At 43.7% G+C, this 12,522-nt stretch overlaps 1 protein-coding gene across 3 annotated transcripts; it reads left to right on the top strand.

Annotated features, from left to right (window-relative positions):
- The first annotated feature begins 435 nt into the window (after positions 1 to 435).
- Positions 436 to 12,118, top strand: LOC114897601 (zinc finger protein 705A-like). 3 transcript variants are annotated; one of them, XM_029226555.1, is made up of 7 exons: positions 436 to 961; positions 1,243 to 1,313; positions 6,660 to 6,746; positions 8,563 to 8,689; positions 9,382 to 9,477; positions 9,970 to 10,046; positions 10,506 to 12,118. In XM_029226555.1, the coding sequence occupies exons 3-7, from the start codon at positions 6,735 to 6,737 to the stop codon at positions 11,154 to 11,156; spliced, it is 963 nt and encodes a 320-aa protein (XP_029082388.1). In that variant the 5' UTR covers positions 436 to 961; positions 1,243 to 1,313; positions 6,660 to 6,734; the 3' UTR covers positions 11,157 to 12,118. The 3 variants fall into 3 exon arrangements, with proteins under 3 accessions (XP_029082388.1, XP_029082389.1, XP_029082390.1); XM_029226556.1 differs by having other exon boundaries at positions 11,003 to 11,104; XM_029226557.1 differs by having other exon boundaries at positions 10,435 to 10,673.
- Positions 12,119 to 12,522: the final 404 nt, after the last annotated feature.

Here is a 12,522-nt window from a genome sequence, read left to right as displayed (position 1 = left end):
AATATTAATATTCAATTTTTTTTTACCCCAACCTCTCTTATGCTTTAGTCTTTTAATAGTTACTGCTTTGGTTATTTTTTCCAAGTTATTTTCATTGAGTTGAGTTCTCCTTAAGCCACATCAGTTCATGGTAATAGTTTGGAGAGAATAGCAGGAACTCCTCCTGGCTCAAAGAAGTGACTTTAACACAGGACATTTGGAAAGTTTGTGGGACCTGGTATTTGTATTTTTATAGTGAGGGGCTGCTTTTATTTACAGTTCTCATCCACTCATGACCTTCTTTGATGCCTTCTATTTGGAAGTGTGGGCAAAGCACAGTGATACCTAGGTACATTCCTTCCCACTCACAGGGCTGTTCTGTTTCATGTGCATCGTGGTTCCCTGGATGTCCCTGTATGTCCTTAGAAGAAAAATCCTCAAGGTAAAAAGAAATATTTTATGTTTCAATTTAAATCTGCCCTGAAGTCAAAACCTAACGTAATCCCATGGACAGTGCCTTATTAGTCTTCCTAGGTTTTCCTTCCTTGTCCTTGGATTCTCCCATATGCTCTCGATAACTCAGTAGGTAAACCGTATTTATGGAGTATCTTCTGGAGATTGTGAACTGTCCTAGATATTGACTACCTTTCCCCAGTTATCAGATCCTTGCATTAATCTGGGGTTTTCCTTTCAGATCTGATTGAAAGTACTCTCCTCCCTGCTGGGTGACTCACAGAGGAAAATAAGAAGAAACAGTGCCCAGAATCCAGCTATCACGCCACCCACCCACCCACAGACATTTAAATAACCCTCTAGATCCTCAGTCCCCTCAACTCACCCTAGAAGGTTCCAGTTCCTCATCAGAGTGCATGCATACAACGGGCAGAGAGCAAAGCTCGAGAACCACCCTGGCACTACTTGTCTCTGTGATGCTGAAGACATTCTCCTTCCTGTGTGTTACAGAGAAGATTCAAATTTCCAGGTATGGACCAATGTCTGGGGGAGGGGCGTCCTCACTATTGTGAAGATCAGGTACCTCAAAGCTTGGGGTAGAGGCAGGTGTTTGAGGGGTGTAGAACATAGGACCCAGTCCAAGTGCACTAAAACGGAAACACTGGGATAAGAGCTTAGGGCACAACTGGAGCAGGGCTTCCAACCACTCTCTGGCCTTGTGGTCACGGAGGAGGACAGCAGGGGCCTCGGAGGGGAAACCATGGGCTCGCGTCAGTTTCCGAGATCAATGTCAGTTTTCTCTCTCTGCAGAGTTTGTAAGCTTTGGAAGATGCTAGTTGAACATTCTGCACTATGGAGATGTGTACCTGACACCTTACAAGGTACGTATGGCCTCTATTTGGGAAAATGCTTGAGGGTCTCTGCTGTAAACCGGGCATGGCAGTTCTTACACAAAACCCATGCTGGGCTCCTTGGAGCAGGTATATATGACGGCTCAGTGAGCTTTGATATTGTCCAGGGGCCCTGAATATCTGTCATTCCACTCCCTGATTCAGGTTGAACGCAGTTGATTTTTGTCCTTTGATCATCGGAATGCTTGGGTGTTGCAGGGAGAGGCCCCGGTTGTCAGGCATCTCTTCCAGAGACATGTGAGAGCAGGGTTCCAGTCACTGAGTGTGGGGCTCTACATGATCTGAAGCATAAAGCCTCCTGAAATCATTCCAGCTTTAATTAAGGAAGCTGGGAAGAGGTGCCCTCACCAAGCTGAAGTCTAGTTGCATGTTCTATACTTGAGGAAATTCCCGATCACCAAACTTGCCCAATCCTCACGAGTGTGGAACTACACAACTGTGAAATTTCAGAGTCACGGATCTTCAAGGAAAGGGACTTCTCTCCACTGCCTTTCTAACACAACCTCGTCCTGGACCCTCTCCTTACCTTCCAAGGCAGGGAGATGATGAACCTGCCCAAGCTGCAGGCTCTGTGTTTCCTGCAGTTGGTGGACATTCCCCTCGTGCCTGACTAGGGGCTCATGATGGCTGTCTCTGAAGTTGATTGACTCCACAGCCTAAAACTGGTGAACTCCTTCTCGTCAGGTGGATTCCTGCAGGCAGTAGCCCGGCATCTTCAGAAGCTCAGTATGAGAGTGGGCTCAACAACCAAAGTATTGTCTCAGCTAGAAAGGATGGATTCCCTGCTACAACTGGAACTAAAATATTCCTCCCAGCACTGAAGACTTCCTCTCTGCTTCTAACATCCTCTCTGTTGGCCTCAGAATGCCAGATTCCAAGTCCTGCAGCTCCTGGAAGTCCACACCTCAGGCCAGGGGAGGGAGGATGCCGGGGCTCTTCTGCAGGAGGCGCTGCTACGCTGTGCGGTCACTTTTAATTCCAGGCCACACTCGCCCGCCAGGTGGTGGAAGCGACGCCCCCGTGTAACTCAGGCCTATCCTCACCGCCCTCACCTGCACACTGAACCATGAGAGGACATAACTCACATTAAACTGTGGTCAGGGAACAGACTTGAGCCAGATACACGTGAGCGTGAAACGTAGTTCAACCAATTATATGCTGCGTAGTTTTCGTTAAGTCACATGAATCTTTCCAGGTCGGTTTCATGAAAGGAAAAGTGACAATAATAATGGCAAATGAGGGAATTCCCTGGCGGTCCAGTGGTTAGGACTCTGCACTGTCACTGCCAAGGGCCCAAGTTTGGTCCCTGGTCGGGGAACTGAGATCCCACAAGCCGCACATGCCGTGGCCAGAAGAAAAGAAAAAATAATAATGGCAAATGAATAAATGGCAAGATTATAAGAATACTCCTGTTACCTAATATGTGATCAATATTGATGACATGTTTGGGTAGAGGGCTTCTTAGATCTTCCATAAGAGTTATCCATAGACTTTGTTGTCTGTACTTTCTGCTCAGTTTGCTTGGAACCTAAAACAACTCTAAAAAAATAAAGCATTTTTAGAAAAAGAATGAAAGGATATCATCTGTTTTCCTTAATTCCATATATGTGATTTACCTAATTAGTGAGACAATATTTGATTTAAAAAGGCATGCCTTGGGCTTCCCTGGTGGCGCAGTGGTTGAGAGTCCGCATGCCGATGCAGGGGACACGGGTTCGTGCCCCGGTCCGGGAAGATCCCACACGCCGCGGAGCGGCTGGGCCCCTGAGCCATGGCCGCTGAGCCTGCGCGTCCGGAGCCTGTGCTCCGCAACGGGAGAGGCCACAGCGGTGAGGGGCCCGCGTCGCAAAAAAAAAAAAAAAAAAAAGGCATGCCTTGATTAGATCTACATTGACTTGGCGTGCACATTAATCAGGGTGTGTCTTTCGATTTACATGATTGATGAGATTATCAGCTGTTTACAAAGGGGGCTTGCCATGAGAAGCTGTTTATCTAGAGAGAGAAAGAAACTCTGAGTTCCTTTGGGTGGGTGGTGACCACATCCTCAATAAAGAGTTGGCTTCTTTGGTTTTTCCATGGGTTTGGGTAAGTAGTAGAGAGAATTTTTGTCAGGAAAGACAGACTCCGTTATTTCAGAAGAGTTTATAATCAGGAAATGATGGATCACATGAGTGCAGCCACTTGGGGGCAAGTTTCCTTACTGTGGACATAGAGTTTCTCCGTATTTATAATTCATATGCAATGGTCAGAGGTGAACTTGCCTAATCTTACCATGTATAGGTAGATTTAGACCACTGGGAGGGCAGAGCATAAATAAATATCTAATGACTAATTAGGTGAATGGCCTCAAGGAGTGGTAGAGTTCTGTGTAAGGGCAGAGGGGAAGGGAAAGGTTTAACTTGGTTGGAGTTTAGTGAAAGTCTCCTGCTAGTTGAGATTTAAACTGATGCTGACATAAATTGTGTATGGGTGGGAAGTTTGTGTGTGTGTATTGGGTGGAAATGAAGGTTGATACCAGTCCCCAGTGTAGAGATAACAGCAGTATGTGTGTGGGCTCAGCCAGGTCATGCACACATCAATGCCAGGATGTCTGGTGGAGCCGTTAACTAAGACTGAAGACTAGAGGAGGAGTGCTTTTTGTATTTGGAGGGGCAGAGGTGTTGTCCTGAGAAATATTTCGTTTTAGGTGTATGTAAGTTTCCAAGGAGAGATGATAGCACAGAAATGGAATCCAGACAAGAAGCTGGTCATTTTTAACAGAGATAGCAGTAGAAGAAATGAGAGCAATTGAATAAATGTGTGAGAGGAGAACAGGAGCTCCCATTAAGTCTTGAGACACTCCAGTAGGACCGAGGAATTCTTTGCAGAGGACTGATAACAGAGTAGATCGAAGACAGGAGAATGAGGTTTCAGTTTCGGCTAGGAAAAAGTTCCGGAAAGGCGGTCAAGTTTCAACTTTTGTTTTCAAGGAAGACTCTATCTGTGGGGAGATACTTAACTGATGAGGGGACTGATGGACAGGTGTCCAGTAAAGGAGAACAAGAAAACAGGAGAGAAAGGAGTTCAGCTGGAGACGCTAGACTAGAGGCAGCATGACCCGTCAATTTGAAGGGAGAAAAGGAGTAACCCAGGGGTAGGAATGTAGGAATATCTGTAGCTATCATGATGGTGAACGGAGTTACTTTGTCACATCATGTAATCCGTCTGTGTTATGAACTGAATTGTGTGCCCCCAAAAGTCAAATATTGAAGCCATCCTCAGACCTCAGAGGGTGATGGTATTTGGAGATTAGGTCTTAAAAGCGGTGATTAAATTAAAATGAGGTTCTTAGGATGGGCCCTAATCCAATTTGGCTGGTGTCTTTGCAAGAAGAGGAGATTATGGCACAGACATGTCCAGTGGGAAGACACAGGAAGAAGACAGCCATCTGGAAGCTAAGAAGGGCGGCCTCGGAAGAGACCAGCCCTGGCTTCACTTTGATTTCGGACCTAGAGCCTCCAGAATTGTGAGAAAATAAATTTGCTTAAGCTACCCAGTCTGTGATACTTTGTTACAGCAGCCTTAGCAAACTAATACAATATGTGTAGTAGGAAATAACCTCATCTTTTGAAATGTGAAGAGTATGTAGATTCAAAAGGCATGGTGACAATTTGAAATATTTATGGAGCAAATACTTGAAATATTTCTGTTTTACTTTGCCAAACATAGTAGAGTTGCCAGATATATTTGAAAACAACTAGGAGTAGGTGATTCTGTGTTTAGACAGGGGTCGACTTACTAGTAGTGTGTGTCGGATGCAGTCATGGAAAAGGCAGGTACAAGGAGTCACCTGCTATTGGGATTTTGATGGGGAAATCCGGTTAATAGTCCAAGGGACATAGAAAATGTTCTGGTCTTGGTAAGTGCCTGTTGAAATGAGTAAGTGTGGATTAAACTGAGCAGGAAAAATGTAGAGAGATGTAGCTTGATGTTTGAGAAGTGAAACAAGTACATTGGGGGTCCCCATGTGGCAGAGGACCTGAGTTTGGGGTATCAGAAGGCAGAGGGGTTGTAGTTACAGGTTGGGGCTCCTGATTAATGTCAGAGCAAGTATTCCAGGTAAAACCTGGATATGATGTGTATTGCATAAGGAATATGAGCATAGGAGACAGGCAGAACAAAATTAAAATTATAGATGCGTCATTTCTAGCTGTGACTTTGTTATATGATTAACTTTTTGGACCTCTCCTGTGTATGTCATTTGTTATATTGGTAAACAAACTAAAATCGCCAGGTTTATTTTAAGGCCTAAATGAGTGAATATACGTAAATATCCAAGCACTAAGTCATGTTTGATACAAACTTTTTTGTTTTCCTTTTTCTGGACCTCAGGTACAAATGGGTGAGTTAATCCTACTTTTGTCTATGATGCATTATCATCATTTTCCCATGAAATATATTTAGTTATTGGTATTTCAGGGGAGAATTTACACTTTATAAATGCTTTCTCTGTGTGTCTCTTGCACACATTTGTGTGCACGTATATATACATATGCGTGTACACATACGTGTGTTTGTGTATAATGAAATGCAGGGATATTGCAGCTAATGAAGATTAATGCAGAACATGATTTCAAGGATTTCAGCTACCCCTTTCCTAAGATAATCAGCTGGAGTTAGCCCAGCCATCCTTGACACAGAGGGCTCAAGACAGTCCACGACCGGAACACTATGACTCGTGTACCCCTGCTTCCTTCTGGAGCAGCGGATGTTAAGGACGAGACCGGAAGGGTGGGTGCCGCGGTTCCTCCAAGTGGAATAAGTCCTTAAGTTAACTCCCTCATAAAACAGACTTTTAGTTGATTGACTTCCAGGTCCGTGGGGGTCAGATCCAACAGACTTAAGGGAGCACTGCCATGAATGCTGGGGAACCCCTGCCAGTGTGTTAAGTCAGAATAATGAAATCTGAGAATTCCCAGTGTTTACCTGCAGGTGGGAACCAAAATCTACATGCAGCGTGGGTCAGGGGTCACTGGTTTGGAGTCAGGGAGAGAACTGAATAACTCTGGGTACCACAGGCTAATTAACATATGAAGCTCAATACTTTCCATGTTCTTGTCTGTAAGTTATTTGTATTTCTACTTTTTAAATTAACAACCACAGTTAAAGTCTTCTTACTTTTGACCCTGGGAGAGGAGTAGAGGCCTCTGTGTGTTTCCAGTAGGGTGTGCACTGCATGTTTGTCGGTTAGACTGGGCGTCACACCCAGGTGAAGGTTTGGGGCTTCATGAAGGTGTGCACAGGACTGGAGTCTCACGGCTTCTTCTCCATCCGCAGCTCTGCCTGCTTAGTGCTTGGACTGTCTGTGAGTGAAAACCCAGAGAAAGACTGCTCGCAGCTGAGTTACTGACAATGCAGCCATTGGTGAGTAAGCAGTGCCCCTTTCTGCTGGAATTGCACACACTGCTGCTGACAGCAGATGGGCAGGTTTCTCTTACTTGCATGGATGTTCTAAGTGCAGTCAAGAAACATTCAGGGATCTGAGCTCCAATGAAATTTCCCCAGGACTCTGGGATGGTTGTCATGGGTCAAGAACTCCTTAATAACTAGTATCCTTCCTAACATCACACTCTTTTATTCCAGCCTCTGCTAAGCTTGTGTATTTACAGAAGAGGTGAGAGAAGTTTTCTTTCTCTAATCTGTCCATGGTCTCATTGGGGAATAATTCACTCGTTAATCACGTTAGTGGCTATCGTGGTCTAAGGTTGTGGTGAATAGAGAGGAGGGAGGAGGAGAACATTACAGTCCAATGGGGAGGCCGAGTTCTCATCAGGTGGGTTCAGTCAGTCCTGTCTTCACAGGTCCTGGGTGCGGACTGTGAGCTGTGAAGGGAGCACGAGAGAAGCTGAGGCCAAAGGAGGCATGAGGGATCATTCATTTATTTTTTTCCAGTTTTAAAGTTTTGATAGAATATATTTGCTCTTTTAGGAACTTCTTAAAAAGAAGATTAACCCTTTTTTTCATTTTTGGTAACTGGAATTAATGTATAGGGAGTATTATTTCCTTAATTGTGGCTCCATATTGAGGAGGAATAGAGTAAAATTTAAGACCCTGTGGAAAGTTTTAAAGAACTAGATAGACCAAAACGAGTCAAGAGGCTTCTGTTATCCTTCAGTAGAGAGACAAGCTAAAGAAAGGCGACAGTAAGGACTGGTGTTTGAGGTCCCAGAAAACATTGAGAGTGGGGGTCCTCCCACCAGAGGGACGGGTCAGGCTGGGTCTGTCCTTCAGCACAGCCACCCCAGAGTCCCCCTGGCTTGTGCTGCTGGACCATCTGACCTCATACCTTCTTATGAACGCCCAAGTTCTGTAGAGTTCAGCGAGACCACGCCTGTTGATACCAAGTCCTGTATGAAACTTGTTCATTTCTGAATAATGCTGGAGACGGTTTCAAGGTTCTCGGACATTTTAATAAGTAATAGACTAAGGCTTGTATTTAATACATGTTTACTTAGATAGGGAGAACTTCATTAGTTCATTGGATCTTTCAATACTCATAACAGGTTATTAAACCATTTAATAGATGAGTCTGAAGTTCATTTAGGGGAATGATACAACTGCAGTTATGGTTTAAAAGTGGCAAATCAGGGCTTCCCTGGTGGCGCAGTGGTTGAGAGTCCGCCTGCCAATGCGGGGGACGCGGGTTCGTGCCCCGGTCCGGGAGGGTCCCACGTGCCGCTGGGCCCATGGGCCATGACCGCTGGGCCTGCGCATACGGAGCCTGTGCCACAGCAGTGAGAGGCCCGCGTACCGCAAAAAAAAAAAAAAAAAAAAAGGTGGCAAATCATAGTTATCGTTTGCCTTGGATGTGTCAATAAGTTATTGGAAGTTAATCAGGAAGAGTTTCATGAATTTTCAAATGCAGCTTTTAATCACATGTCTGAACTCACAATTACCAGTTTTTTGGGAAGATTTCCAGGTTTTTTTTTAGTACACCACACTTCGTGTGATATTCCTTTATAATAAAGTTTTATTAATTCAGACTGTGTATATCTCTGTGATATATTGAAAAGCAGTTGCCAGCTCAGCACTGAGAATGAACTGATGGGAACCCCAAACTCCGTTTGATCTTTCTGTACACCCAGCTTCTCCGCCCCTTTCCTCAGTGCTGCCACATCAACCCTCCTGCTCTGGACATTAGTAGGGGCTGCTCTGTCTGAACCACAATATCCATGTTTAGGAATCAGTGACATTTGAAGATGTAGCAATCAGCTTCACCCAGGAAGAGTGGGCCCTGCTGGACACATCCCAGAGAAAGCTGTTCAGAGATGTGATGCTGGAGAACATCAGTCATCTGGTCTCCGTGGGTGAGTCTGTCAACATTTATGTATGTATGCAGGTAGGTAGGTATTCATTGATTCAGTCAATAAGTATCTAGAACAGCTTCTGCATACTCACTCCACTCCCTGTCCTGATTCTTTCATAGACCTTATAACTACATGAGAGAAAGTTGTTTAATATATTACTTACATCTAGTTTGTCACCCCACTAAAATGTAGTCTTGACCACAATTTAATGTCTTTCTTGCTACTCAGTCTCTAACACTCAGAACAGACCCAGGAACTCAATGAATGTTTTTGAATGCATAAATAAATTGAGTAAATATTTTCTAAATATTCTGCTCTAGTCACTATGCTGAGGCTTGACAGCAGACTAGAGAAAATAGCAAAACCTTGATTATTCTTGTGGAACTCATGTTTACTGGCGTCTGTTTGAAGATAATATTCAACCGACTGTGGAGACATTTAATTTCTCCATTTTTTAAAAGACTGAGCATTCTGTGTTCTGTCTTCGAACTTGGCCATGGACATCAGCATCCAGAGGTCTTCACTATTTTGGTCACATGATCTGTACTTCAGTGTTTCCTCTGCTCATGGTGTTGTTGCCTGGGCTGAACTTCAGTGGTCTCCTTGTTCTTCCTCAGTAGCGTGTCCTGAACTTGATGATAATGCCCTTTTATTAGCACAGAACTCAAAATCCACCTTTTTTCCATGAACAGGGTATCAGCATTGCAAATCAGATGTGATTTTCCAGCTGGACCGAGGTGAAGAGCTGTGGATTGAAGGAAGAGGATTTTTCCAAAGCCACAGTCCAGGTATGCAGCAGCAGCCTGTGCTTCGGTATGAGGAGATGCCTAGTCAGTGAGTGAGTATGTACTTAGAAACATCAACTGAAGATTTCGTTACGTGAGTGAGGTTCTCTAAAACGTAGGTGAACGACATTGGGGCAGAATTCTTTAGATGTTATTATTCCTTACATATTTCAGTCACATTCATGTGTACTCCTGCCATTATCTTTTTTGGGCTTTAGGGAAAGTTAAACTTTCACATAATAACTCTTGTTCTCATCCTCCCCTTTGAAGCTTTTCCCTCTCTCTACCCAACATCTCATCTCCATTTTAATATTTTCATATTTCAGTCCTGAAAATCTTTACTAATTGTCAATGCCCTATAATGTGTTTCTGTTTCCTAGAGTATTCCCTATTGAAGTACCAATTTTTGAAACGTACTCATAAAGGTCTTGGAGCTTTTCAACATTTTCATTCCCCTAATGGCATTCTAATTTTTTTTTTTTTCAATTATTTTAGGCAGGGAAAGTGCCCTTAAAGAAATGTTAGCCACACAGCATATCAGCAGGAAAGACACATCTACAATCATCCCACTGGTAAGTTTCCTGAGTGTTAACCCTGGTCATCCAAATTAAAGACCTGGCAATGGAATGTTAGTAATTGAGCACAATAGCCTGATTTACATTAAGTTGGGATTAAGCTATTTCTGAGCAAAAAGTTATGGGTGGTTTGAATTTAGTGCAGAGATTAACCTGAGCTCAAAACCATAACCTCAGATCTTAAAAAAAGGGGCAACTGCATAAACATTGCTCATATGCCTAGTCTTTGAAACATATTGCAGTCTTCAAAATTAGCCTATAACCTCTGCAGCTGGGAAGCTATAAAGAGAAAGCCTTTGTGTATGCAGGGAGTAACACATCAGGCGTATGCAGGTCATATCGGAAGGATTTTAAATGGAGACTCTCACTGAATGCTTTGTTTTAGATTCGCGTGTAGAGAAAAGAATGTATGTATGTGGACAAACCGTTAATAGCCTTTTATCTCCTTCCCAAAAGCAAGTATCTCACACTCCAGAGGATCACTTCGAATGTAATGATTTGGGAGCAGATTTCACTCATAGCTCCACACTGAGTCAACACTTGTTAACTCACACGGAAAAGACACCCTGTATCAACAAACAGTGTAAAAAATCCCTTAGTGACCAATCATACCTTAATCAACATAAGCAGATCCACACTAGAGGTAAATCGTGTGAGTGCCATCTGTGCGGGAAAGCCTTCAGTAATTGCTCTAGCCTTAGAAGACACGAGATGACTCACACTGGAGAGAAACCGTATGAATGCCATATCTGTGGGAATGCCTTTATTCAAAGCTCTGACCTTAGAAAACACAATCTAACTCACACCGGAGAGAAACCATATGAATGTCATCTCTGTGGGAAAGCCTTTAGTCAGTCCTCTAACCTCAGACAGCATGAGAGAACACACACTGGAGAGCAGCCGTATGAATGTCAACTCTGTGGGAAAGCGTTCAGTAAATGTTCTGCTCTTAGACGACACGAGAGAACTCACACTGGAGAGAAACCATATGAGTGTCATCTTTGTGGCAAATCCTTCAGCCAGTGTTCTGCCCTTAGACGACATGAGGGAACCCACAATGGAGAGAAAATTATGAATGCCTTCAGTAAGTATTCTGACCTCAGATGACATGGTATTATAAATGTAACAAACGTGGACAAGACTTCAACCGTAGCTTTAACATTTAAACACACCAGAGGACTCACATCGAAGAAAGCGCTGTAATCAATGGGGAAGATCCTTCGGTTATCCTTATTCAACTTGACATATGCAAATTTATATGGAAGAGAGTCCATTATGTGTGATATTTATGTGGCAAAACCTTCAGTCAGTGGTCTGACCATAGATGACATGAGAGAACTCATACTGTCAATAATAACAACAGCTCTAAACTTTAAACACACTAGGGGACTTGCATCAGGGAGGATCCAGGTCTGCCATCAATGTGAAAATGCTTTCATTTATAATTCATGGTTAAACAACATGGGCAAACTCCATTTGGGAGAGCCCCTAGGTCTAATCACTGTGAACAGACATTCAGCCAAGCACAGTCTTGATGTGCACGAGAAAACTCAGTGAAGGAATGAATAACCATTACAACAGGAAGTAAGAGGATGAAGGCTCTTAAGGAATACCAAGTCATTCATCCAGGAGAAGTGATTCAGTGCAAAATCATGAGAAATCCTTTATTCATAGAGCCACACTTGTGGTACCTGTGTGGATTCAGACTGTACAAAACACACTCAGTGTCATGAATAAGGATGACACTTCAGTGATCTCTGATTTCATAATCAACGTTAAGGTTCTCACACTGAGGAGACAGCAGTCCTAAAATCAGTGTGGCGAAAACTTCATCTAGACTTCACATTCAGAAAAGCTAAGTTGAGGGGGTGAAAAACCCTTTAAAAGAGGCTTTAACATACAATTCAGCAAATAATTCAGAACTTTGAGAGAACTATTTATGGGGAAAAACCTGACATATAAATGCAAACAGTAAGGTGGTCTGGGAATACTGAATGCAGAATTTTGTAAGAAATTAAACTTTTTCCAACAGATTATTTGTAAATATTTAAACAATAAAGTTGGTTGCTGAAAAGTCTAGTCTGTTGGTGAAGTTGTAGTTTTCTCCATGCAGCTGCAAACACACAGATCTGGGTCTGCACTCCATGGCGTGTCGGGGAGACTCGGCCCGATTCTCTGTCTTCCCTTTCTCCACAGCCCCTTCCACACAGCTCACCTCCACTCATTCCAGCTTCCCACCAACATCAGCTGTCTCATCTATGCACTGATGGTGACACAACAGGGGCCTTCACCCCTACTGGCTGGTTTCTCAATGTGCCATGACCCTGGCCTACCAGGTGGACAGTATCATGGACGTCTAGTGTAAACCACGGGGTAGTCCCCAGCCTGTCTCTGCCCCTGGGCAGCTCCGCGGGGCCAGAGAGACGGGCAGCTCTGCTGTTCCAGGCCAAGAACACTCCTTGGATTTTTCCGT

The sequence above is a fragment of the Monodon monoceros genome, unplaced genomic scaffold (genome assembly GCF_005190385.1).
Source record: "Monodon monoceros isolate NGI ecotype Baffin Bay Population unplaced genomic scaffold, NGI_Narwhal_1 Super_Scaffold_17, whole genome shotgun sequence".
Taxonomy (NCBI): domain Eukaryota; kingdom Metazoa; phylum Chordata; class Mammalia; order Artiodactyla; family Monodontidae; genus Monodon; species Monodon monoceros.
Note: the sequence above shows the minus strand (reverse complement) of the source record. Positions and strands in the feature narration are given on the sequence as shown.